The sequence below is a fragment of the Leptosomus discolor genome, chromosome 21, assembly GCF_034619465.1.
Source record: "Leptosomus discolor isolate bLepDis1 chromosome 21, bLepDis1.hap2, whole genome shotgun sequence".
NCBI lineage: Eukaryota > Metazoa > Chordata > Aves > Leptosomiformes > Leptosomidae > Leptosomus > Leptosomus discolor.
The window spans coordinates 5,673,383-5,697,945 of NC_141411.1; the positions used below are offsets into that span (position 1 = coordinate 5,673,383).

The 24,563-nt window shown below is 57.3% G+C and overlaps 1 protein-coding gene across 5 annotated transcripts; it reads right to left on the reverse strand.

Annotated features, from left to right (window-relative positions):
- Positions 1 to 2,911: 2,911 nt before the first annotated feature.
- On the reverse strand, positions 2,912 to 23,730 carry KCNC4 (potassium voltage-gated channel subfamily C member 4). 5 transcript variants are annotated; one of them, XM_086476463.1, is made up of 5 exons: positions 23,080 to 23,730; positions 17,273 to 18,209; positions 15,531 to 15,716; positions 15,434 to 15,439; positions 2,912 to 2,973 (listed from the first exon to the last, which is right to left on the reverse strand). In XM_086476463.1, exons 1-5 carry the CDS (start codon positions 23,728 to 23,730, stop codon positions 2,912 to 2,914), a joined length of 1,842 nt encoding a protein of 613 aa, XP_086332589.1. The 5 variants fall into 5 exon arrangements, with proteins under 5 accessions (XP_086332589.1, XP_086332587.1, XP_086332590.1 ...); XM_086476461.1 differs by lacking the exons at positions 2,912 to 2,973; positions 15,434 to 15,439 and adding exons at positions 9,700 to 9,836; positions 16,607 to 16,643 and having other exon boundaries at positions 15,531 to 15,672; positions 17,278 to 18,209; XM_086476464.1 differs by lacking the exons at positions 2,912 to 2,973; positions 15,434 to 15,439 and adding exons at positions 9,700 to 9,836; positions 16,217 to 16,221 and having other exon boundaries at positions 15,531 to 15,639.
- Positions 23,731 to 24,563: the final 833 nt, after the last annotated feature.

The window sequence follows — 24,563 nt, forward strand, 5'->3', positions numbered from 1 at the left end:
GTCGGGGTGCCCATGGCCATGCCCAATAGCCCAGTGTGCAGCCCCAGCCCAGCGTGATGGAGCACCCAGAGCAAACTCTAAGGAAGCCCTGCACCAGCTGCGGGTTTGGGATGGGGCCTTCATCCCTCTCCTGCACCCAAACACCCTGGGGGTCCCCGGGTCAAGGACCTTACCTGGCTGATGGCTCATGTCCACACCTTCATGCGGCTTCAGAAAGGTTTGGTAACACTTCACACTCACCTCCCTGCCCCGGATCTAGGCTGGGGCCGCCAGACGTTCATCCTATAGCCCCAGGGTTGGGTGTGGAGCAACTCACTTCTCTCCCCCCAGCCAACAGGTAAAGAGGGAGGAGGAAGGAAAGGGACATCCTGGGGAGCCACGGGATCCCTGGGGACACACTCAGTCCCTGAGCCACCGGTTTGTTCCTCCTGGTTTGTATTTTGGTCGGTGGGGAACAGGTTGCAAATGGCCAATGTGGTACAGAACGGCGATGGGAAGGGGCTTCGTGCAGGACGGAGAAGGGACCTCGTCCTGCTGCTTGGGGGACACTACAGGGGACATCTCCAGCCAGCTTTGTACTAAGGACCCACAAACATGACCACCCTGTCCCTAAACCCACCTCCCAAAGAGTCAGGCCGTCCCGGTCCCCTTGAGTTCCCCCCTGAAGCAGCCTGGCAGGTCCTGAGCCCCACCGAGATGCTCCAGTCCCCAAACGCTGCGTGAGCAGGACCCCGGGGGGACGCGGGTGCCCATCACCCCTTGACCCGGTATCCCTGATCAGCCGACCCAAGCACTCGGCATCGATCCGACGACCAACCCGTGCCCACGGCCGTGTGGGAGAAGGGCCCCGGCACATTCGGCAGCACCGCGGGGGCTCTCGCGAGGGCTCCCTGCAGCCGCCGCGGGAAGCAGAGCATCTCACTCCCGCCCTCGGAGGAAGGCTCTCGCTTTAATTGCTCTTTGGCCCCCAGCCACCAACTGCTCACATTTGTGGCTCCTTTCTTTTCAGTTTCGTGGCAGCTCTTCGGTTTCCCCCCCCTGGTTTTAACCTTCCCGGCCTCTCCCTGTGCCACTGGTCTCAAACAAAAAGACCTCGTGCCCCAGGGGTGGGTCGTCAACAGGGAAAGCCCCAAAATCTCCATCCTGGAGGTGTCGGCTGAGGCTCCTCCCACTCACTGCAGCAGTGATCGGAGTCAGGCCAGGTCTCTCCAGGGGCTCACACTGCACCTGGGGGGGTGCACAGCGTTTAAACCTCTTTCAGAGCTGGTCAAAAGGCAACAGAGGGAGCACCACGGCCCCAGATATTCAGCCCTAAACCCATGAATCAGCTTAGTGCCGTCTGCTCAGCTCAGCAGCCAGGCTGCCCAGACAGCTCAGGGAGGACCAGCCTGTTTACCTCAATGCGGTGTTCACTCTGAAACCTAAGGATGGCACCGCTGTGGCCATAATGCTGATTATTTCATCTTTGATAGTCAGAGTGGGCAGAGCCAAAGCATTTGCCAGCTCTGCAGTGCCTTTCCTTCAACAAATGAGTATCACGTGGATGTTGAAGCCAGTCTGCCGTGGGCTTTCCAGTGGGCTCTCATCCAAGCCGTGCGAGAAAGCAAGGAGCTCGGCCACAACATCCAGGCAACACCCCTGCTGAAATCACCATCCCCGCTGCCAGGGACACCCAGGGTGGCGACAGGGCTTTGCGGGCACGCGGGGAGCCGGCGGTGAGGAACCACGGAGGCAGGAGGGGTACGGGAGCTGACTCAGCTCATGGATGTCTTTATTCGAACTCTAGTACGGTTGGACAGGTAGAGGCATGCGTACAGGACAGACAGAAATGGGAGTAGTATTGCCTTGATCACAGAGATACGTAACAGCGTTAGAAGGACACTGACCCTTCCACCCAGCCGGGTTCACCCCACCTCGTTCACCTATTGCTTCCCATCCCCGTCCCTGCGCCCAAACCGACCCCCTCGTCCCCCCCATCCCCTCGGGGTCTGCACCCTGGGCTAAGCACCCATGAGAGGCGGGTGAAGGTGCAGTGACCCGCTCATGGCACCTCGAATGGAGCCTTTGAAACCCCAGAGAAGGGTCCCCAGAGGCCGTTTGACACTGGAGGGGGGGTCAGAGCACGGATGGAGCCGCAGGCGGTGGCGGCGATGTCTCGGTGAGCAGCTGGCGAGTCTCCGGAGGCGGAGGGGCGAGGTGCATCCGAAAGCGTGGGCGAGGGGAGGGGGGCAGCCCAGGGGCGCGCTGGGGAGCCGGGCAGCGTGTACGTGGCAGGGCTGGCAGCAGGCAGGGGAGCGGGGCCACCCCTGGCACCCCAACCTCCCCTCCCGGCCCCGCCGCCCTGCGGCACCTCTCTGGGGGGAGACCCGGCTGCCAAACCCCCCCACCCCATCCACGGAGCTGGCAACTGGAGCCTTGGGCTGCTTTGGTGGGAAAGCAAAGCTCCTTGGGGAGAGCAACCCTTGGCCTTGGGAAGAGCATCCCCAGGGGAATGCATGTCCCAGCCTTGGGGAGAGCATCCCCAGGCTTTGGGGAGAGCATCCCTCAGCCTCGAGGAAAGCATCTCCCTTGGGGAATGCATCCTCTGGCCTCGGGGGGGAGCACCCCTGCGCTTTGGGGAGAGTATCCCCAGGGGAATGCATCGCTCAGCCTTAGGAAGAGCATCCCTTGGCCTCAGGGAGAGCATCCCTGAGCCTTGGGGAGAGCATTCCTTGGCCTTGGGGAACGCATCCCTTGGGGAACGCATCCCTTAGCCTCAGGGACAGCATCCCTCCACCTCGGGGAAAGCATCCCTCGGGGCACACATCCCTCCGCCTCGGAGAAGGCATCCCTTGGGGAGAGCATCCCTTGGGGAAGGCATCCCTCAGGGAAGGCATCCCTCGCCGGGGCGCTGCCTGCATCCAGCCGGGGCTCAGGAGAAGGTGACCACCTCACCCTGGGGGTAACTGGAAGAGAGGACGTCTTGGCAGGTGTCTGCAATTAAAGACACAAGGATTAGACACGCCGTTAGACACTGCTTTCATCAGCTACCTGTGGAGAAATAGGTGAGGGAGAACGAGACGGAGCTTCCAGGGGACCCAGACTTTGCTGGGTGCAGACAACAGAGTAGCTACGAAGTGAAATGGCTTTCTCCAGAGGGATACAATGCTGCTATTCCATCAGTACATCAGGAAAAGAAATCTTTTCAAAAAGCCTAATAACGGACCCAGAGAGGGTGACTTGAGAAATGATTCCATGAGAGAAAGCAGACGTGGAGTCAGGACGATTTTGAGGGTAGAAATGAAGAGCAGAGGAAAGAAGTTCAGCCCCGCTGCAGCCCTCTCCTCCCAGAAAGCTGCTCTTGACCAAAACTTCCCAAGCCAGATGTCCCAAAGCCAAGCCTGGTGCATTAATACCCCGCAGTGGTTTTTCTTCTCTCTCTCTCTCTCTCTCTCTCTCCCCCTCTCATTCGTTATCATTGAATTAATTAACATTGATTGGAGCTCTGAGTCACACCGCCGCCTCTACCCATGTGCCAGGACCCGGTTTCCAGGCGAGGGGCCGTCAGACGGGGAGACAGCGCCTGATCCACCTGATAAGCCACGGAGCTGCTTTTTCCACCCAGGGATCTTGCTGCAAAACCCAACGCCAGCTCCTGACCGTGGGTTTGACCTGACTTCCCCCCCTGCAGCCCGAACACAGCTCCAAAAGCATCTCATTTTCCCCAAAATAAACATCTCGTCCTCCGTCGAGCATCCCTGCGCAGCTTAGGCGAGCAGTGCTCGGACGCAGAGGCTTTTCAAAGCCCCACATCCCAGAAAAACTCTTGGGGTAAAGTCCCTAAATCCCAGGGCTTGCAGGAGAGGTCCCCACCTCCTGAGCTGCCACGACGGATCAGTTCAGGGGACCCAGCATCACCCCCCAGCAACAATTCAGGGACCGGCGCTGGCCATGCACGAAGCAGCTGCTGCAAAACAGCACTGCTCCCGGTTCGACCCCTCCTGCAAGCAGCTAAAAGCTCTCGGCAGGGCTCGTGGCCTGCTAGAAACATCCCCCGTCAGGTCGATTGATTTACCAGGGACACGACTCGGCTTTTAACTCCCATCTCCTCCTCCCCATTCAAAGCCATTTTGTGTGCTAGCTCGAGACCTGCTGCCCGCCATCCTCCAGGGACCTGCCTTGGAAAGCAGCTTCCCAGCTTCGGAAAAAATTAGCACGACTAAAAATAAATAACAACAGCCGAGGTTTTTTGTTGTTGTTGTTGTTGTTGTTGTTGCTGTTGTTTAATTGCTGTCCCCCAGACAAAGCCACCACGAGCAAACCGCCCTCCTGTCTCAGCTTATCGTTTCTGCACCGCCGGTGGGTCCCAGCCCCTCTCACCCTCGCAGCCCCTCTGCGGGGTACGGCTCCTTTATTTTGGGTGCAGATCTGCTGCCCAGCAACAGTGGGGTGATGCTCCACCACCCCCTCTTTGGGCAAGGCAGGAGGTTTGGCACAGCCTGGCCGTGACCCAGCCCCAGAAATCCCCCAGGGTTTGCTGCGGTGCTGCCAGGGCCATCCCCCTCCAAATTTCCAGGGGTGGTGAGTTCACACAGTCCCACTTTCCCCCCTACCAGCACCTCCCCAAACACCCTTAAGCGCTGCCTCCACGGGCTGCCAGCCTCCAGCTGCTCCAGCACAACGTTTGGGTAGGTCCTACACTAACTCTGCTTTGGTTTGCCAGTTGGCTTCCTTGTTTTCTTTCTTTCTTTCTTCTTTTTTTCCCCCCTTCTTTTTTCCACCCCCATTGAAGATCTCTTTGCAGACCAGAGGCTCAGGAGGTGCTGAAAGAAAAATCACCAAAAGCCAAACCACTCCCGCAGGGATGGCTCCTCGCAGCCTCCCGGCCACCCCTCGAAGGCTTCCCCGGGCCACCCCAGGACATTTTGCAGGTCCCTTTTGTTTTCACCGCTGCAACAGGAGGGGTTCGAAGAGCCTGCAGTGCCCTGCGGGACAGAGCACCCCACCGCGCTCCCCGCAGGCTGGAGTTCAACACCTCCCGGCCAACCTCTGCCTCTCCCGCAACGCCCCTCTCCGGGGACCATGTGAAGACAGGGGGGATTTCACGACGATGGAGCAAAAGCCAGCGGCCACCCGCATCTCCCGTGCTGCGAGGACCAGAGATGCCGCCCTGGGGGGCTGCACAGCCCCAAAGCCACCCCTCGCCTTGGGCGTCCCCTGCACGATCCAGAGAGCTGCTCCTGAGCCTCGGGCCGGCGCTTCGCTGCCATCGGGCTGATTCCCCTCTCGCTCTCCAAAGCCAAAGGTTTGTTTGTTGTTTTTTTTTTTTCCCCCCAGCCACCAGGCCATAGTCCCTGCCCCAGCCTGTCCCACACGAGAGGAAGAGCGTGACCCGCTCCCCAGCAGTTTGCAAAACACTTTCTGAGCCTCCTTTTACCTTTTCATGGGGGAAAAGCGTAAGGACCGATCACCCGGGTGGAGGTAACGAAGTAACAGACTGGGAGCTGGGAGGCACCTATTTATAAGCTCAACTGCATCTTATTTTGCATCTGCCTCTGCTCTCCCCGTTCCTCGTCAGCATGGGCAAGGGATGGGGTTGCTATTTATTTAAATATTCTTTTTTATTGTCATCAAATAAGCACTGAGGATTTTTCCTGGCAGTGCTGGGGAAGCCAGAAACAGGCTGCTTCTGGGTAGAGCAATTACTCTCTTGACATCTTAACCTCCTGCCCGGCTGCCTGACAGGCCTTCCTATTTTCTCAGCTCTTTCAAGCATCTCCCGAGAAACAGAGCAGTTGTTGCAACAATAACAATTAATACCTTGCACGCAACCCGGGATGGCGGCACAGTCTCCACGCAGCCCTGGACTCCGAGTCTCCCAGGAGGAAGAGAGAAGGAAAAAGCTGCTGCTGGATGATGGAGGGGGGGGGGGGAACTGCCCCCAAATTCCCCCCCTCAGATCCAAAGGGTGACGCCGCTCAGCATGTTGCCCCTTGCACGGCTGCTTTCTGCACCGGGTGCGGGGCGGGGGGGTTAGAGGGGTTTGATCCCCATCCCAAAGCGCTGCCGGGCTCAGCGGACAGACACCCCGGCAGACGGACGCACGGGCTGGACCATCGGGGCAGCCCGGTGCTACGCAGCGTCTCTGATCCCATTCCTGCTGTTGAGCATCACCCGCGTCTGCGGCAGCGCTGGGACGAGGAGCACGGGGCGCTCAGTCTCCTCTTGGTACCACGCTGCCCGGCATCACGCTATACGTAGGTGAGGGGCACGTACGTACGGTACATACGTGCTTTATCTGTCTGTTCCCGCTCAATCACAGCATCCTGCTGGGAACTCAGACCTGACACTCACCCCATCCCACGGGAAACTCTCCTTTCCAGGCTGGGATGCTGGCAGCGAGCTCCCTGTCCTGACGGTCGCTGCACACCAGTTGATTTTTTGGTTGTTGTTGTTTTAAATGCCATTTTAGGACTCGGGCAGAGGCAGCTGGACTCCTATTGATTTATTCAGTTCATCAAGAATAAATCAAACAACCTTGCTTTCTCCCGCTGCTTTTCGCCTCGGCTGGAACGTGCGCTCCTCGCCAGATCCCTAAACATAGATAAGCGACTGGGAGGATATTCGGGGGAAGTATCGTATATTCTTGCTCTATTCTTATCCTATTCTCTAGGCAGCCAATTTTGGCCGCTGTTTGAGATAAAACCCTGGGCTACAGAGCTATTTAGCGGGCTGCTCTTCTGATCCACTACAGCTCCTCTTAGAATCTTATCCAGGGGATTAACCCCTGCCAACTCGCCCCCAAAACCAACCCAGACCCCACCTAAAAATAACAACACACTGTTTTCCCCCTCCTGCATCCCCCAAATCACTTGTTCAGAAGCAGGCAGGGAGGAAGAGGGAGAAGATGCGATGGGTTTTTCAACAGTTTGGTGCCTCCCACTGAAATCCCTCCGTCTCCCATTCGGGGCTCGGTTGTTTTAGAGGAGCTTTTTGCACATTAGTCATCCCTTCTCCCGAGTTGCATAACGCCACTGCTAAAAATTGCATCGTACCGGCTCCATGGCAGCCCTCATCCTCAACCCTCGTTGCTCTGATGGGGATGAGATTTTTTGGGAGGGGGTCCACCAAGGGTTTTCCACATCGGGCAACCAGCTCCGGTGTTCGGAGGAGCTGATTTGGGAGCCTGGGGTGGGGGGAAGGAGAGGATGGGATCTCTTGGGATCTGTGGCTGCGCCTGCTCCGGGGTTAATCCTCTGCTTTCAAACCACTCAAACCCCAAAGTCTGAGTCTCTTGATCCGCTGCTTCTGCAAGAGACAGGGCAGCAGAGCTGGTTTGTCATGCCTGGCTCATCCCCAAAGTCGGCGCATGACCTTGGTTAAATCATTTATGATTCAGAGACCACTGAAATCATGGAGGGTGACCTTCCCTCTCGCACCGGCTGGGGATATTCCAGCTCCTCCTGCTTCATAAGGAGCCCGCTCCAAAGAGGAGGATGCGCCAGAGAAACGCTGGTACGGTGCCACCCTACTCACCCCTTTGCCTGGCTCATGGGGGTTTTGGGTGATCCACAAACCGGCTGAATTACCCTGACCGTTTGGCATGGGACTACACTTTAATTACAGAAATCCAAGGAATGCAGCTACACACGGCCAACTCAGGTGTTGCCAGCAAGGAGTGAATCACCACCACGGCACAGGGGTCAAAAACCCCTATGGGACACCCTGGGTGGAGGATGGATGCTGGTCATCCCCATTTCTTCCCAAATCTGGAGAAATTCCAGCTCCAGCACCGCGTCTATGTGGTGCTCAGCCCCTGCTGTCAAGCGCCAGGACCCAGTTCATGGCACCAAGTTTTTTCCCCCTCTTTTCTGCTTTCCTTTGACTCTTGCTGCTCTGCCCGCACAGCTGGGGCAGGAGAAGAGAGGAAGGAAAGGAGAAAAACAAAATAAAAGGCAAGAGCTTCTTGCCGGCCCCGTGTAGGACTTGGAGGGGGGTTGTTTTGGAGATGTGGTGACTGGCTCCTCCTGTCAGCTCCTTCAACTCAGTGGGGAAGAAAAAAAAAAAAAGCCAGACGAGGCATTTAACGCTTCTTCCTTGTGTAGCATCTCTTCCTTGTGTCAGCAAGGAGTTTTACTGCAGGAGGCTCTCAGCGTTAACCCTTCTCTACACTGAGGGAAACTGAGGCACGGGGAGCCTGGGAAGGAACACGAGGGTCCTGGCTGCAGGATCTGCCAAAACCCAGCCTGGCTCCTTTGGGGTGCCGGGACCAGCCTTGCACCACGGGGATCCTCCCTCTGCATCATCCCCTGAGCACCAACTCTGGTTTGACCATGATGGAGGGGAAGGTCCTGACCCCCAAAAAAGCTCTTGGGGCTTTTTTTATTTCAAACACACCCAGGGCTAAGCTTTGCTCTCCATCCTCCAGCACACTAAGTCCCCAGGCTCCAACCCCACTGAGCTGGCCTTGCTCAGAGTAAGGAAAGCGGCTGAGAGCGCACCGGGATGAGAGCGGGTGCTGCACCCATCACACCAGCCCCTTTCAGCCACCTGAGACCCAGACACCTCCGGGGATGCAGAGCTGGGGCGACGGAGCTAGAAAGGAGACAGAAATCAGGGGACTGAAGGTTTTGTGCTAGTGCAGGAAGACACCTGAGATCGTTCAAAATCACCCCAAATACACGTGAGCAAAACCCAGCAGCGCATCAGGGAGTTTGGCACGCCAACCTCACCCTCCTAAGGATGGGGGAGGACCCGCTTCAAACCCAGCTCCCATCCCCCCAGGGATGCTCTGCCCCACCACCCTGCGTCCACCTCAGAAGAGGATTCATCCCCCCATCCATTTCAGCATTGTTTTGCCTCAAGTCTCTCACTTCCCCGCTATTCAACAGCAGCAACACCTTTCCCAACCGCTCCCAGGGACCCCCGTTCCCCTCCCCACCACCTCCCAGCTCGTCATGGGAGCACCCACACATATATTTTGCCCATCTTTTATCCCAGCCCCCAGCCTGGGGCCCTACAGCCTCCTACCTCCACAGGACCTCGGGGCTGGTTTTCAAGGCTGCCAAAGCCACCTTCAGCCCCAGGACCATCCCTGAGGTTGGATGGAGAAGGACACACAAACAGAGGGGGAATATGATTCAGGCGGAAAAAGGCACAAAACAAGAGGGGAACCGCTGCTGGGCAGGGAACAGAGGTTTATTCATCTGTCGCCTCCAGAAACTTGAGGCTGTTTTTCAGGAAAAAAAAAAAAATACCTAAAATTATATGAACTCAGCCATTTCTAGCACAACGATATGTAATTTTATGAGTCAACATGTCCTCCTTGCACTTCCACCACTCTTTAGCCCAAGTGCAAACGGCCCACGGGAAGGAGGGCTCGACACCAGAGGGAAGCACGTGGCTCGGCCCAATTTATTTAGGATGAATAAGGTTTCGAGGCGGGGCGGGGGGGAATATCCAACAGCTACTCCAGGGACTGTCCCAAACACATGGACACGAGACAAGTTCAATGGAGACGTTACATGTCCTACGAACGGGGCAGGGGGGAGCGTGGCGGCAGCGCCGGGCTGGAGAAGATCAGCACCCGCTTCTCGGGGATGGAGATGTCCCATCTCGGTTCTCCTCTGGGCACAGGCACCGCCGTGGAGATACGGCGTCACGGGGAAGGGGAGGGAAACAGAGCGACACGACACGAGAAAGCAGGATCCGGGCAGCGTTTTAGAGGATGGAGGGGACGGGAGAGCAGGGACGCCGCAGAGGACAGGGAGAGCTGCAGCGGGACGTGAGGGGAGCCAAGCCCACCGTGGATCCTGCCACACCATCTATGCTGCTTAGGCTTCGGGATTTTCCATAGCCTTGATGAAGAAAACGGACAGGTTAGAGCCGAGCAGCCTCCTTCCCAAGGCTCGGAAAGCAAAGAGCACCAGAGTGAGCATCGCCCAGCCCCACACCCCAATTCAACCCCCTAAAAAGAAAAAAATTCAAGAAGGGCTTTTTGAGGGCAACCGAGCTTCTTGCAGCGCCTCCAGAACTTCCCCTCCCTTCCCCGTGGCTCCCCATGCAGTTGAGCAGCGCTGGCTGAATCCAGGACTTGAGAGGCATTGATGTCGGGAGACCAAATCGATCCTGGGGGTGTTGGGTTTTGTTTCCCAAATTGCTCTGAATGAGGAATGAGTCTGGGGATTTCGTGGGCTGAAGCAAACGGGGAAAAGCAGCAGAACTCAAACAAATACGGGATTTGGAAGGAGTTATTCCCCTGGCTCTGGTTTTTAAGCCAGCTGTAGCAGCAAGCTGCTGCTGACACCTTCCTGTATGAAAAGGAGCAGGTAGACGTGCTCATTATTTTCCATAAGAAATTACATTAAAGAGCAAATATTTCTATGACTTTAAGCATGGGACCCCTTCACACTCCCCCAAAGAGCCAGAAATTGCTCCAACTTTTATTGAAAAGCAACAGCCAGAACAAACGCTCTTGCAGGTCAAGAGCCACTTTTTCTTTCTGGAAAAAAACTAAGTGTTTGTCTTGAAAATTGGATTTTTAAGTCCGAACAGCAGCCGTGTCCAAAGATGAACCCCAAGATCTGCTCTCCAGATCGCTGCACCTTGCAGGGACGGCTCTGTTGCCAAAATACGGAAAATTAAGGATGCTGCTGGCCGTGATGAGCCCAACCGCCCCGCGCTGTGCCACGGTCGCTGCATCTTCCCTGAAAGCGCCCGCGCGAGCAACTCCAGCCTCGCCTTTGCCTTCCCCGCCAGCCCCAGCGAGCTCTGGAGAAAGCAGGAGCGTGCGAGCGAGCGCGGGTGCGTCCGTGGGGGGGAGCGGCGGGAGGCGGCTCCCTGACAGCAGAAAAACAAGGTGATGGATGGCCCCTCCGGCAGTGCCAAGCTTGGAAATCGTCCCTCTGTCCATCCATCCCCAGGGATTTATTGGCTCATCTTTGGGTTCTGCTTTGATGCGGAGGCACCGACGGCGAGTGCTGGCCTGGCCTGGCCGGTTTGGGCTTGGCTCAGGGATCAATGCTCACGCTGGAGCGATCACGGCGTCACCCCCACACACACCCCCCCGAGGAGGATGCTGAGCCACGAGCATCGTCTGGAAAAGGCTCCAGAGCACTACCTCTTTAAATCTGATTTTTATCCCCTTTTTATATTTTTTTTCCCCTAATCATTTCCCAGCCACAGCAGCTGGCAGGGAGGCGTGGGAGTCTTCAACTGCTTCCCATAACTCGCCCCCCCTCAAGGAGACTCGGCTCCTCCAGCTCCAGAGAAAGGTCCAGGGGACAGAGGGCTGTCTGCCTAAACCTGTTGCTGACTTCAGCAAAGCTTTTCCAGCTCCTGCGGTGGAAGCCAGAGCAGAATCAGGCCCCAAAGAGAACAGCAATTTCCTTATTTACTTTTTGGCATGAATCCACACAGCGAGCAAGGAGGGAAGCAAGCGCAGCCCTGAGCTGAGAGGGGAGCCCCATCCCGAGCCAGGGATGTTTCCCACCTACAGCAGCTGATGCAAAGCCCCTCTGCTGCTCCCCCCCCCTCAAAAAAAAAACCCCAGCATCAGGCTCATCCTTCAGCAGACCTTGCTCTTTTCCCGGGAGCGCTGAGGCTCTTTGGAGAGCTCACGCATTTCCCCGCCACCCTGAGCCATGCCCGTGGGAAGCAATCGTGCCGAGATGCAACCAGTCCCTGGAAGCTTGGGGTCACCGATGGATCCAGCACCCAAACAATGTCGGTTTGGCAGAGAGGTGTTACGGGGTCGGGGCTTGCGGGAAGCTGCCTTGGCGATGCAAGGACACGCTGCTGTGGTTGAGCACTTCTTAGGGATGCTCTTTGCCCTCTTGTTCAGATCACTGAATAGGAAAGGATGGAGATGGACATAGGAACAGGGCCAAAATCATGCTGCCAGTTTGGATTAAGTCTCCAGCATCACAGTTCGGGGCAGCACATCATCACGATGCTCGATTGCCCCAGGGCCCCTCTGCAACAGGACTCCGAAGGGCAAACCTGGTCCAAGCCAAACGCTTCATTTTCTCCATCGATTTATTCCCAAACCATCCTCATGGGAGCACCTGGGAAGGAGCTCAGGACTCCGTCCCTCAAGGCCATTGCGGTTTTCCACCAAGCTCAGGGTCAGGCGCCACCACGGAGCGAAGCTGCAAAGCGCCAGGGGGTTGTGCTCTGCTAATTGCCACCGGTGCCGTTCGTTAACGGAGCCGGTATCCCAGCAACTCACACAGGTGCTAACGGAGGTCACCGGGATCGCTTTATAAACGGGTTTGTTGCCAAGGAGCCGTACGGAGGCATCTTATCAACAGGGCGGTGGGACAGCGTGTAACCCCCGGGGGCTCTTCCCGGGGAACCTGGCGGTGCCACGCTCCCCACGTGCAAACACTGGCAGCTCCGGTGCACACGTGCACGCTCACACACGCTCCGAGCCGGCAGCAGATGGGGCCGGGGTAATGCCAACAGGCAGCATTGCCCGGGAACGCCTGGGCTTGTTTATACCGGCGGCCTGGCGCTCGTCTGCCTGTTGCGTGCCCTCGCACGCGTGTCCCCGTGCGAACGTGGGCTTGTCCTCGCTCCCCCCCGCCGCCAGTCAAGCGTCGTCGGTGGGTGCTCACGTGAGCATCCCCCCCACACACACTCGATCCCACACCGCTTGAGCCACGTGCCGGTCGTGGCCCTGCACGGTTTTTGCGACAGAGTAAAAAAAAAAAAAAATCAGCTGCACGATGCTCTGGGTTCTGGCAACCAAGCGAAAAATTGCCGCTTTGCCACGCCGTGGTGCCGTCAAAGGGAGCGGCTGGAAGAGCTGACCTGCCAGGAGGGTAGATCCCCTTCCCTCCATTTAACCCCGTTGCCCGTGGCTCCTCTGGAAATCCCACTCTGGTTTCAATCACTACACCATCATAACCAGTCTTGCTGGCATGGGGAATGCTGGACTCATCCTGCCTCCACAACCCTCCATCCAAGCAGAGCACGGGGGCCCACGTGCCAGGACAGACCCATGCCAACACGTCTGGGCCCCAGCAAGACACGTTTTGGAGAACTGCTGAGCAGGATCTGAGTGCTGAAGGAAGATAAGGGGTCTGAAGCCATCTCCAGGAGCAAGGTGACACCACCAGGAGCAGCAAATAGGGACAAGAAACACACGCCACATGGCAATCCCCTGCAGTCCAGCTCAGTCTTCTCCAGGCCCCAGGTGGGCAGGGGCATGAGCTGCCCCCAACAAGACCAACCGCTGGAATCGGGCTCAAACCACGAGGGATGCCGAGATCTGCAGCACATTCCTGAACCAGCTCCATCTCCTGATTTCCACAGCTTGTACAGACATCAGTACCTGTCCCAGGATCTGACAGATGGCCATCAGCAAGTTGGGCTCAGAACCAAGCTCATCTCAATTTGCAGAGCTGCCAACATCCCAGTACCAGAACAAACAGGCTCAGCAGGAGATAAATCAGGACCGAGAGAAGAGGCGCCTCCACTTCTCCCAACAGCTTTTGGCTGCCTTGCCCCTCTGATCATCTCTGGTCACCACTAGCCCTGACCACACTGGAGCATTTCACCAGGGAAGACATCAGCCCTGACCTCCCGGGACAGCATCCCACCGGTCCATCCCCAACAGCCCAAGCAGGACACAGATAATGAGGTTCCCTCTTCCCAAAAGGTCTCGCACATCACTCTTGCCCCTCTGGACACCAGATCCACCTTTCTCCAGGGGCAAGACCATTTCAGCAAGGTGGGGGTAAGTGACCCACGTACACATCTATTTTTAATTTTAAATAGCACTCTGACATTTGTGGCAAAGACACCAGAACAAACCAAAAAAAGGTCACCGAAGTGGCCTTTCAAATGGCCGTTGCTGCCACCATGCAAGAAGAAGGAGCTCCTGGTCTCCTGCAACTAAGTAATGTGATTTGGGTGCCCAGCGAAAGCAGCACTGGATCCTCAGCTCTTAGATCTACACTACTTCTCCTGGCTTCAGTGGGACCAAGCTCAAATGCTTCAGTTGAAGAGATGCCTCACTTGAGCATCTTGTAAGGATGAAGATCAGCATGGGCTTTCATCCCTCTCCTTCATCCTTTCCAGTTCAGCATCCCCCTCCAGTCTGGAGCAGGACTAGAGCCCCCTCACCTCTTCGCATTAGTGGGCACTAAGAAAAAAGACCAACTTCACAGAAAAAGGCACTTCCAGGAAAAAAGCATGAGGCATTTCAAGCAAATATTTGTACAGTACTCTTCTGCCCAAAGATGAGCAAAGCTTTTAATTTTTTTTCCTCTTTCTAAGGGACGTGGTTGAGCAGGAATGCCAAAGGGAATCCTTGATGTCCCAGGAGGAAGCAACCAATTTGCTTCTACTAATGTAACAACTGTGATTGCCCCCAAACACCTCCCTACATCCCAAGCCCATCCAGTCTTTACCATCCCAAGCAGTGCTACAGCAACAAACCCTTGAGGGCCTCCAAAGCACCACCAGCAGGAGCCAGCGGGTCTTGGTGTGCAGCTCAGAGACACAGCACATCATCTTTTCTCCTGCCTGGTCCCAGCTCACATGCACCATTCCCTGTGAGTAACTGGCATTAGACGGTACCAAGGAGGTAGAGGTAGGTCGGCTCTGGAGGTACATCATCCCACACCACCCCGGACGCACAAGAGAAACTGCAGAACTGAAAAACTGAGCCGCATCCTAAGAATTATCCCAGCACTTGAGGGTGCAGCTGGATTTTGTGGCTCAAGGCAGGCCCTGGATTTACCTTCCCAGGGGCTGGGGGGCTGGGAGACGGGCCCAGGGCACGCTCACTGGTGGAGCAGAGAAGGCTGGAGGACAGCGTGAAGGGACCAGGCTGAAGAGGACTCGTGTTTTGTCATGGGAAGAAGAGTTTCGTGTTTTCCTGACTCATCTCCCCCACAGTTTCCCATAGAGAACCTCCACACTTCACAAAGCTCACTTTCCAAACCCAGAGGAGACAGCCTTTCTGGCAGCCCCGTGCTTTTGGCAAGGCAGCACTTGACACATCGCTGTTCCCCACGCTCGAACCCACCGAAAGACATCAGAGGGGGAGAGGAAAGGAAAAGCCCGTGGATCTTTTTCCCTACTGAAAACCTTTTGACTGCCTTCAGTCACAACCTCAGCACATCTCCAGGAGAGATGTCCCACTCACACCACCCTGAGACGGGTGACTGAAGGCCAAGGAGAAGAGCTGGAGGGACAGGAAAAGCTGGAGCACTGGGGAGCAAAGGGACAGACCTGTCCACAAGGAGGGCAGTGCAGCCAGCACAGGGTCACAGACCCCCAACGGTGGCAACCAGGGGAGGAGAACTTGGGGGAGGAGAAAACAAAAAGGACAGAGCTAGCACAGGCAGACATGGTGGACAACGATGAAGCAGATGGAGAGGCAGGAAGACAAGTGGATTTGGGGAGCAGAGAACAACAGCCAGGCAGGCAGATGGAGATGAACCACTGACTCGGATCGATGCAACAAACCTCCACCTCACTCCTCCATCTCATCCTCCCCAGCCCACAGGTCAGCTCACACCTCCCAGCATCAGCCATACCTTTCTGGATGCCTCCATCCGCTGCACAGGAGAAGTCACCCGTGGCCAGCAGGAAGCACGTGGAGGATTTCTTGTTCTTATCCCGGGTGCTGGAGCGCCGCATGGGCCGCTTCTCCTCATCGGTCGGCGACAGCGGCTGCTCCTCGTCTGACAGCACCACGTTGGCCTCGCCGTTCTGCTTAGAGTCTGCAAGAAGGTGGCAGAGACCCATCAGCAGTTGACAAACCCACAGGGCGAGGTGCTTGGGGTGGCCAGAAGGGTTTGCTTGGTCCACGCAAGGAAGCAGAAGACCAGAGTGCAGGTGGCCCAGAGCAACACCCATGATCCCAGCCTGGATAACTTAGAGTGACCAGGCAAGCAGGACCAGGCCAGATTCTAATCCCAAGCAGCAAGAAGCAGCAGCTTTTACTCCTGCTGAGGGTTATATACCCTGGCAGGCTTTGCCAGGGAAGAAATGCCCCTGGTCTTTGAGATCCACCCACCTAATTAGTGGCAATTAGCTCTCCAAAATTCACACTGCTGAAACACGGGCTGCTCAGGGTAGTGGTGAAGTGCTAATTTATGTCAGCTGACTCTGTGGTTCGTTAGCTGAGGGGATGCTATGGTGAGGGTCTGGCTTGAGCTCCTGGATCTGTGTTGGAGCGAAGGGATGGGGTTGAGCTGCTCCTCCAGAGCAGGACAGCTACTCTCTCTGCTCCCCGCTGCCAGGGCTCCTGGGGCAGGCAGGATGCATAGGCACATGGAAGAGGGAGATTTATAAAGGAAAACACCCAGCTGGGGCATTCGGAGCTCCCTGTGCCCCCGTGGGTGAAGGACCACCACTGTTAAACACACGTGGCCAGATGTGCGGCTGCTCAGGGCTGACCTCAGTGAACGCCACGTCAGCGCAGGACCCAACCCCACCATGGTCCCTCCTCTTTCCACACTGCAAAGCTGGCTCCTCCGGAGGTGCTGCTGGCAGCAAACCAAGATGAAAAGGGCAAAGCAGCCTCCGTGGCCAGCAATGATCCCGCAGGAGGGCTCTTGCAGTCCCCCAAGCTTAGCCCAGGCGATGCTGCCCACCAACGACTGCCCACAGCTGGGGCCGTGCCCTCCCCTGACCTGAAGGAAAGACTGGCCAGACCCCAAACTTTAGTTCAGTGCATGAAACCAAATAATAAATGCACAGGGGCTGATTTTGCTCCTGCCTGAGCACAACGTTTGGAGTGGCGTTGACCTTGCCATGCAGGGATGCTGCATCTACTGGAAGATGAATGGGGAGGTAGGGTGAAGCTCCAGGTAATATCCATGGATTTATCCATTTTGGTGAAGCTTGCCCTGATTTATGGTGGGAGGAAGCAAAAGAAAATCCACCCCAAGGGCATTACCAGGCTAAGATGGGAATCGGGCGAATGGTCTTAACTACTGTCAGCGTGAGGAAGAGGTGGGCTAGGCAGGGACACCTCGAATCACATCATGGTGACTTGCTCTATGCCATTAGGAGAGCAGGATACGTCCTTTCCCCCCTGCCTGGAGGTGGGATCTTGATCTGCAGCATCCTGGTCCCTCAATATAGCACCCAATACCCAGACACCCAAGGGCCCCAGCCCTTTCTGCACCAAGTTCTCACCAACCCAAGAGTTGGGGGCCCTGTCCTGCAGCAGGGCAGTCCCCAGGGACTCTGGGACACAGGGGACCAAAAATGCTGCAATGGGGGCTCCCGGAGGTCTCCCCCTCCCTCTACCCCACCTTCGGGGTCTCACCTGACCGTTTCCGCTCAGCCGCCCCTTCCTCTACTGCCAAGGGGCAAGTGTCGCTCTGGGTGCTGTTACGGGGGGAGTTTTCGTCGGATTTGCAGTAGGTAGGGGAGTCCAGCGGGGCCGGACGGGGTATATGCTTTTTCTTCTTCTTTGGCAGCTTCTGCTTGGCCATGGCCAACGAATAGTACATCCCAAAGTTATTGACAATGACAGGCACGGGCATGGCGATGGTGAGCACCCCGGCCAACGCACAGAGAGCCCCCACCACCATGCCCGACCAGGTCTTGGGGTACATGTCGCCGTAGCCCAGGGTCGTCATTGTGACCACAGCCCACCAGAACCCAATGGGGATGTTCTTAAAGTGAGTGTGGTCGCTTCCACGGGGGTCGGATGTCTTGGCTCCGATCCGCTCGGCGTAGTAGATCATAGTGGCGAAAATCAAGACCCCCAAGGCAAGGAAGATAATGAGGAGCAGGAATTCGTTGGTGCTGGCCCGGAGCGTGTGGCCCAGCACCCGGAGACCCACAAAGTGCCGTGTCAGCTTGAAGATCCGGAGGATCCGGACAAAACGTACCACCCGTAGGAAGCCCAGTACATCTCGGGCAGCTTTGGAGGACAGGCCACTGAGACCTACCTCCAGGTAGAAAGGCAAGATGGCCACAAAGTCAATGATGTTGAGCAGGTTTTTAACGAAGAGAAGCTTATCTGGACAGCAGATGATACGAACCAGGAACTCAAGGGTGAACCACAGGACGCAGACCCCTTCGATGTAGGTGAGGATGGGCTCCGTCTCCACTTTATGCGTCAGCAGGATCGTCGTGGTGTTGCCAACCACGAGGGTCTCCGTCACATTGACATCGATGTTGAAGGCCTCGTGCGTCTCCAGGCAGAAGGTTGTGATGGAGACCAGGATGAAGAAAAGCGAGGCAAAAGCAACCACCTGCAAAAGCAGATATTACACAGGCCATTAGCTGATTTGGGTCAACCCCTCCTGCCTAGTTGATTGGGGCAACCTCTCCTCTTTGGAGGAGAGCATCAGTTTTATGAACTACTGGGACAACAACTTTGGGGCAGCCTGAGACACACTTCTGGTGTAACCTGCCTTTGGTACATCTGTTCTAATCCCTGCTAGTGAATACCAACAGTAGGGATGGGAGAAGTCCTCATTCAACAAAAATAAGTGCAACAGGCTCAAAACACCCCAGGAGCTATGCTGCTGCCACCCACTTCCCTAAGACCAAGGACGGAGAATGGGGAACGTTCCCCGGACCTGTCCCATGAGTTGGCAGCAAACCTCAGCGTCTGGGGCTGTCAGTCCAGAACCTTTCTCTGCTTGCTATGATACATACAGGGGAAGGTGTGCTGGGCTCCGGCTGTGGTTGGAGATGTGCCAGAAATGACAGTGATGGGGATGAAGGGAGACCTACAACAGCCTGGGTTTGGAGCAAGCCTCCACTGGGAGAGGGAACTTTGAGAGGACTAAGTCAAAGGGCTTTGCCCCACATTCATCCCAAACCCCTTCCCAGATGAGATGTTCGCACCATTCACAACCGTGACGTTTGGGGTCTGGATGTCTCAGAGATGTCCTTTTGCCCCCTCCCTGCTCCCTACGGGTCAGTAGCAGATGATGTCCCCACAAATGGTCCCAGGACTGCGAGGGCAGGACAAGGAGGAGAGGAGCAGGCAGAGCTCAGCATCCCACTGATGCCTGGACCTGGTGACTCCCAAATGCTGCCATTTCTCCCCTCTGCCCAACCGGTGAGACCTTTGTCCCCTCCGCGCCACCTCCTCCCCGCGGCACGCTGCCGCTTCGCCTCGGACGTGAGCGAGGAGGGGCCAGCAGCACGCGGTGGAAATCACAGGCTGTGACAGAAAGAAAACACTCAGCCGTGTCCCCCCGTCAATCCCGCTCAGCCCTCCTCCCCGAGAGGATGAGCTCATGATGAGGCCATTACCCAGAGCATCTGTTTCCAAGAGCCCCCCCCCCAAAAAAAAAGCCTCTGAGCAGAAAAGCTCTTCTTCTACCTTCCTCCAGCACCAAAGCACAGTGGGGTTGGCTTCCTGGAAGCAGATCCTGCTCCAGCACCCTTCGCTGCGAACACACCCTGCCAGCACCGAGCAGGACGCGACCTTTTGCTGTCGAACCCACCCGACCGGCTGCGTTCAGCAGGCAGCCGCCCCGTGAGCCTGCTCCAGACGACAGCCCCGGTCCTCGGCTGGAGTGAATCAGCAGCAGAGACAGCCTGAGTCACGCTTGAGAAAAACCCAGCCCCGGACACCGGCGGTAATGTGCCGGCAGCCCTGAGCCTGCCAAGAGCATCCTTGAGGGATGTCCTCAAGGGCAAACCCATGTGGGTCCAGCACGGAGAGCGTCAGCCCTCCAAAAGTTAGGTGTGAAGTTTAAGCCAGGCTCTAATTAATGGAGAAACCTCTGGAAAATGATTCTCCACCCCCGCACCCCACCGCAGCAATAGGCACCTACTTGGGAGTAGGCTGAGATGCTCCATACCCCTCAGATCAGACCCCTCTGGACCATGCACCGTGATGTGGCCCTGCTGGCGGCAGCTCTGAAGGCAGCAAACCCGACAAAAAGGTGGGATCTTAAAGCAAGGCCAGTTTAACCGGACAAGCACGTCTGCACGGAGGTGGCATGGCCAAAATAACCCACTTTTCAGCCAAGGGCTGAGTGACATTCTTAAGTTTCCCTGTATGGGGAATCTCAGGAAAACCTGAAGAGTAAAAACTTAGACTCAAAGCAAAGTACAAAGAAAAAAATTACCAAGGAAGAGAGTGAGACCCTGCAAACACTCAGGCAATGGAGCGACCCTGCTCTATGAGCCGTGTAGGTGAGATCTGATTTAGCCCCAGGAGCAAAAGGAACCTCTAAAAATAGGAGAGTCAGGTTCACAGCCACTGCCAACCATCGTGTCCCCCCCCCCAAGCCAATAGTGGCACCAGCTTTGTGTCAGCTGAAGATCTGACCTCAGATGTCTTATCTCAGCTTTGGCCTCTGCTCCAAGCTCAAGATTTTTTCCAAAACTGTCTTTAAAATAAAATCCAATCTATGTACATGCTCAGTAGCCAGCAATACAGCATCACCAAAAAAAAAAGTCCCACCAAACAAGTCCTCCAGAACCTGCTGATGACCTACAGGATCCCAACACGCGCTCAACAGCTTGAGAGGGGTGTTCCCCCCCAAAAATGTGACCCTCCAGGGGGTCACTAGCCTGGAAATCCTGATGGAAGTGAGATCAAGACCCCACAAGTTGGGCTGCAAAGGGAAAAATAACAAGGAGTTACAAGTAAGCAGACTCCAGGGAAGTTTCCCATGGGAAGAAAAAGAATTTTATCCCTCAGGTGGGACAACAGCTACATTAGGGACCAAATTTTCCCTGAGACTGGACTAGACACAGGAGCCAAGATCCTGTGAGCATCAACGCTGCAAGGAAAAGAAACTAAAAACTTGCAGGGAGGCGGGGGGGGGAACGTCGAACGGCACGTTCACACAGTTGCCAGCTGAGGAGGTGCCGGGAGGGAGAAATGCTGGAAGAAGAGAAAGATGGAAACAGCCAGGAGCCAACTGAGTCAGGGCCCGAGGGGCTGCTCTGCGGGCGAGGAAGAGCGAGGACCGGACAAATTCAGCCCTTGAGACTCTTAGTCACTGCTGTCGCACAACCGAGGGAGAGGGTTTACGCACACAGCCCGGGACCGCGCTCCTTCCCGCTGCTGCCAAGGTTTGGCAAGATGCACCGGACCGGCTGCTCTGGTGCATCCCCAGGCCAAGTGCCGGGGCCGGCAGCTCCCCTTTTGCTCCAAAAAGGAAGGGGGAGACTCCAAAACCGGGCAGTGTTAAAGAAATCCCACTTCAGCCACCCCAAAACGCCAAGGCAGCACCACGAGCGTTGCACCTGCAGAGGTGCTGATGGGTCCCAGGGCATCCTAGTGCTGGCTGGTGACTCCAAACCAGTAACGGTTCCCCGCGTTAATTTGGTGCGCTGGGCAGGTTGCGCACACTTGGGTTGGTTGCTCTGCTCTGTGCCTCAGTTTCTCCTTCTGCCAAAGCAGCTCTCCTAAGCCACTGCAAAACTGTACTGACATTTTAGAGTGGAAAACAGCACCCAGAAGAGCCTGTGAGCATTACCACTGCAAGGTGACCATCCCCGTGGCAGTGCTAAGCTGAGCCTTCCTCACAGAGCAGTACGAAGGAAGTGGGGAGCTCCCAGTGCAGACTGGTCCCACTCCAACCCCAGCCTGGGCTCACATCGCAGCCATCTCTGCCTCCTCCAACACACTCCTCCTGTTAAAGCGAATGCCTTTCTGAGAGCAGCTCAGCACACGGGAAAAGCAGAACCAAATAATAACATGAAAAATTTGAGTTGAATTATTATGCTTGGGGTTCGGTTTTTGGGTTTTTTTTTTTTTCTTTATTTGGAGCTTCGCACCACTCAGAGCATCTCAGAGATGGGCAAAGGACCGGGTGCCCCTTTTAAAACGAGTAAAGCTCTTGCTGCCCAAGCATCCTCTGCCTGTGTGTGTGTGTTGCTCTTAACGTTAGCTGCAAAAACACCGCCTTGACAAACTGACCCCCTGCCCCGCGCGCTGCTGGTGGGTGTGAAATGCCTGCAGGATTTCTTACCATTGATGGCTTTTTTACACCTCTAAATACATCCTGAATTCATTTAGAACCCAAATGCCTGTATGTGCCTGTGCGGCAGATTTATAAGCTGGGCGTGATGGGGGGACACACGCGCACGGGGATGGGACCGGAGGGGTATGGGTGGGTGCCTGGGGGTCGGTGGGCAGCACTTTGGGGCTGATCTAAGAGTAGCTGGGAGAGGAGATACATGTGCAGAATAGTGCCCGAGCCAGGCTGGGAGCCCAAAAATGCACCTGGTTATAGGGGACAAGTCCCAGGCATGTTGGTGTCTGTGGGCAGGGATTGTCTGTGTGACCAAGGAGGGTCGGGGGGGGGGGGGGGGGAGTGTGTTTCTGCATGTGTGTGCTCACGTGTGCGTGTGTACACAGTGTACCGGGTCCCCGGGGACGTGCGTGGATGAGGGGGGTTGGCATATGTGTGTGTTTGTGTGCTAACGGCGGCGGAGAGCCTGCGCTCGCACGTGCTGATGGGGACCGTATGCTGCGCGTGGGCAGCATCGACGCGGCGACGGTGGGGGACAGGGGTGCGGGGATGAGGGCGCTTGGGGGGCGCAGGGGAGGGAGGGGTGCTTGCGCAGAGGCACGGGGTGTCCTTCGGAGCCGTTGCTGCTCTAGAAGAGGAGCATGAGCTCCTTGGGGGCAACCGTGAGGACCCCGTTTGCTTCAGGACCTGAGTTGGGTGCCAGCAGGCACCAGCCCTGCCCACCCACGCCGCACCTGGGCCATTGAACGTGGGGTCTGGCGTGGGCACGCACATAACCCAGCGAGAGGAACCCAAGCAATCCTGCCTGTCCTAGAGCATCCTGAAAGCCTGCCAGGACTCAGTCCTGCCAAGGACTCTCCTCATCTCCATGTGCCATGGGGGTGCCCAGGCAGCACCCGAGGGTGCGAAGAGGACAGGGAGTGGGCTTACCCCCAGTTCCAGCCCAGCTCCCCCAGAGGCGACACGTTGGGAGGGGAAGGGGAGATGATGGAAGAGACTTCCCATAGGATGGGAGATGGCCATCACGCCCCACGGTAGGATGGGGATGGCTACTGGGCAGGCCACGCAACCCACTAGGGGAGTCCACCTCACCCACGGGGATGGGGAGATGAAGACACAACCCCAGCACAGCCCCATCCCACCTCCCCACTGGTGCATTTCGGGAGCTTACCCTTGCTGCCTTGGACGAGTAGGGATCCTCAAAGAGCGCCCACATCCTGGGCTGCCAATTCCGACAGCAGCCACCCCCTCCAGCAGCCCCCGCCGCCCCCGGCGGCCTGTCGTCCATGCCCAGGCGTTGCAGGGCCATCTCCCTACCCCCTTCCTCTTCAGGCTCCTCTCCACCGGCCCCTCCACCAGGCTCAGGACTCTCGAAGATGTCCAGGGCCTCTTCGGCATCGCGATGCTGGCGGTAGGTCATCCAGCAACAGGGCTCCACGTCCGTCTCATCGATGCCCCAGTAGGTCAGCTCCTCCTCGAAGAGGGGTCCGCAGATGTCCGCGGGACAGTGCAGCTTGCCGGTACGGTAGTAGTTGAGCACGTAGGAGAAGATCCCAGGGTGACGGTCAAAGAAGAACTCATTGCTTTTACCATCAAAGTCAAAGTTGCTCTGGGCATCGGGGTCGGCGAGCCAGGCCAGGCGGGTGCCCGGCAAAGTCCGTAGGGTGCTTTTGTAGGTTTCATGCCGGGTACCACCTACATTGATGGTGATCTTGTCCGACTCTTCCCCTTTGCCCATCTCTTCCTTCAGGCATGTTTTGGAGGGTGGTTTGTTCCCAGACTTGCGTCCACGGTAGGAGGAGACACACACCGAGCTGATCATAGATTTCGGTGGATGGGAGATGCACGCTACGCGCACCCTTCCTCCGGGCGAGGAGCTGGGGGTCGGCGGAGGCAGGAGAGGGGGGCAGAGATGGGACTGGGGAGGGGAAAAGGGGGGGGCTCAGCTTTGGCTCTGGCCTCAGGGGGAGCAGGGCTGGAGCCGAGCCGGACACCGCTGCCTGCTGGGGGACGGCAGGGGAGGCTGCAACCTCCACCCCCTCCAAAACCACCACCACCACCACCCCCCCCCCTCGAAATAAAACCGCCCTAAACCAGGAGCCAGCCCAGCCCTGCCGGGCAGCAACAAGTGCAGGCAGGAGGGGGCCGCGGGCAGGGACTGGGGCGGGGGGGGGGGGAGGAGGAGGAGGGGAGGGGGTGTCCGGCAGCCCCGGCTCCGCCGCGGGGGGATGCGGGCCCGGCTCGGGGGATGCTGCTGCCGCCGCCAAGGTCGGAGCGGGGAGGGGGGGGGGGGGGGGGCGAGCCCTGCGCCCCGCCGGGCTGCGTGTGTGTGTCCCCCCCCCCACCGGTACCTGCAGCGCCAGGCGCAGGGGGGGCCCCGCCGCCCGCCCCTCCCGCTCCGGCGGCTCCGCGCTCCCTCCGCGCCCCCCCCCCCCCCCCCTCCTCCCCGGGCCGGGATTGGGAAAGGGGGTGGCGGCCGGGCAGTGGGGGGGGGGGGGGGGTGGTGAAGTGTCTCCCCCGATTCCCAGCGGGTGGGGGATGGATGCACCCCTTCCCACCCCACCACACACCCCCCTCTCCAGCCGGGCCCTGCCTTCTCCGGGGGGAGGGGGGCTGCGGGGCCGGGGGGGCCCCGCTCACGCGTGGCCGGGGCGG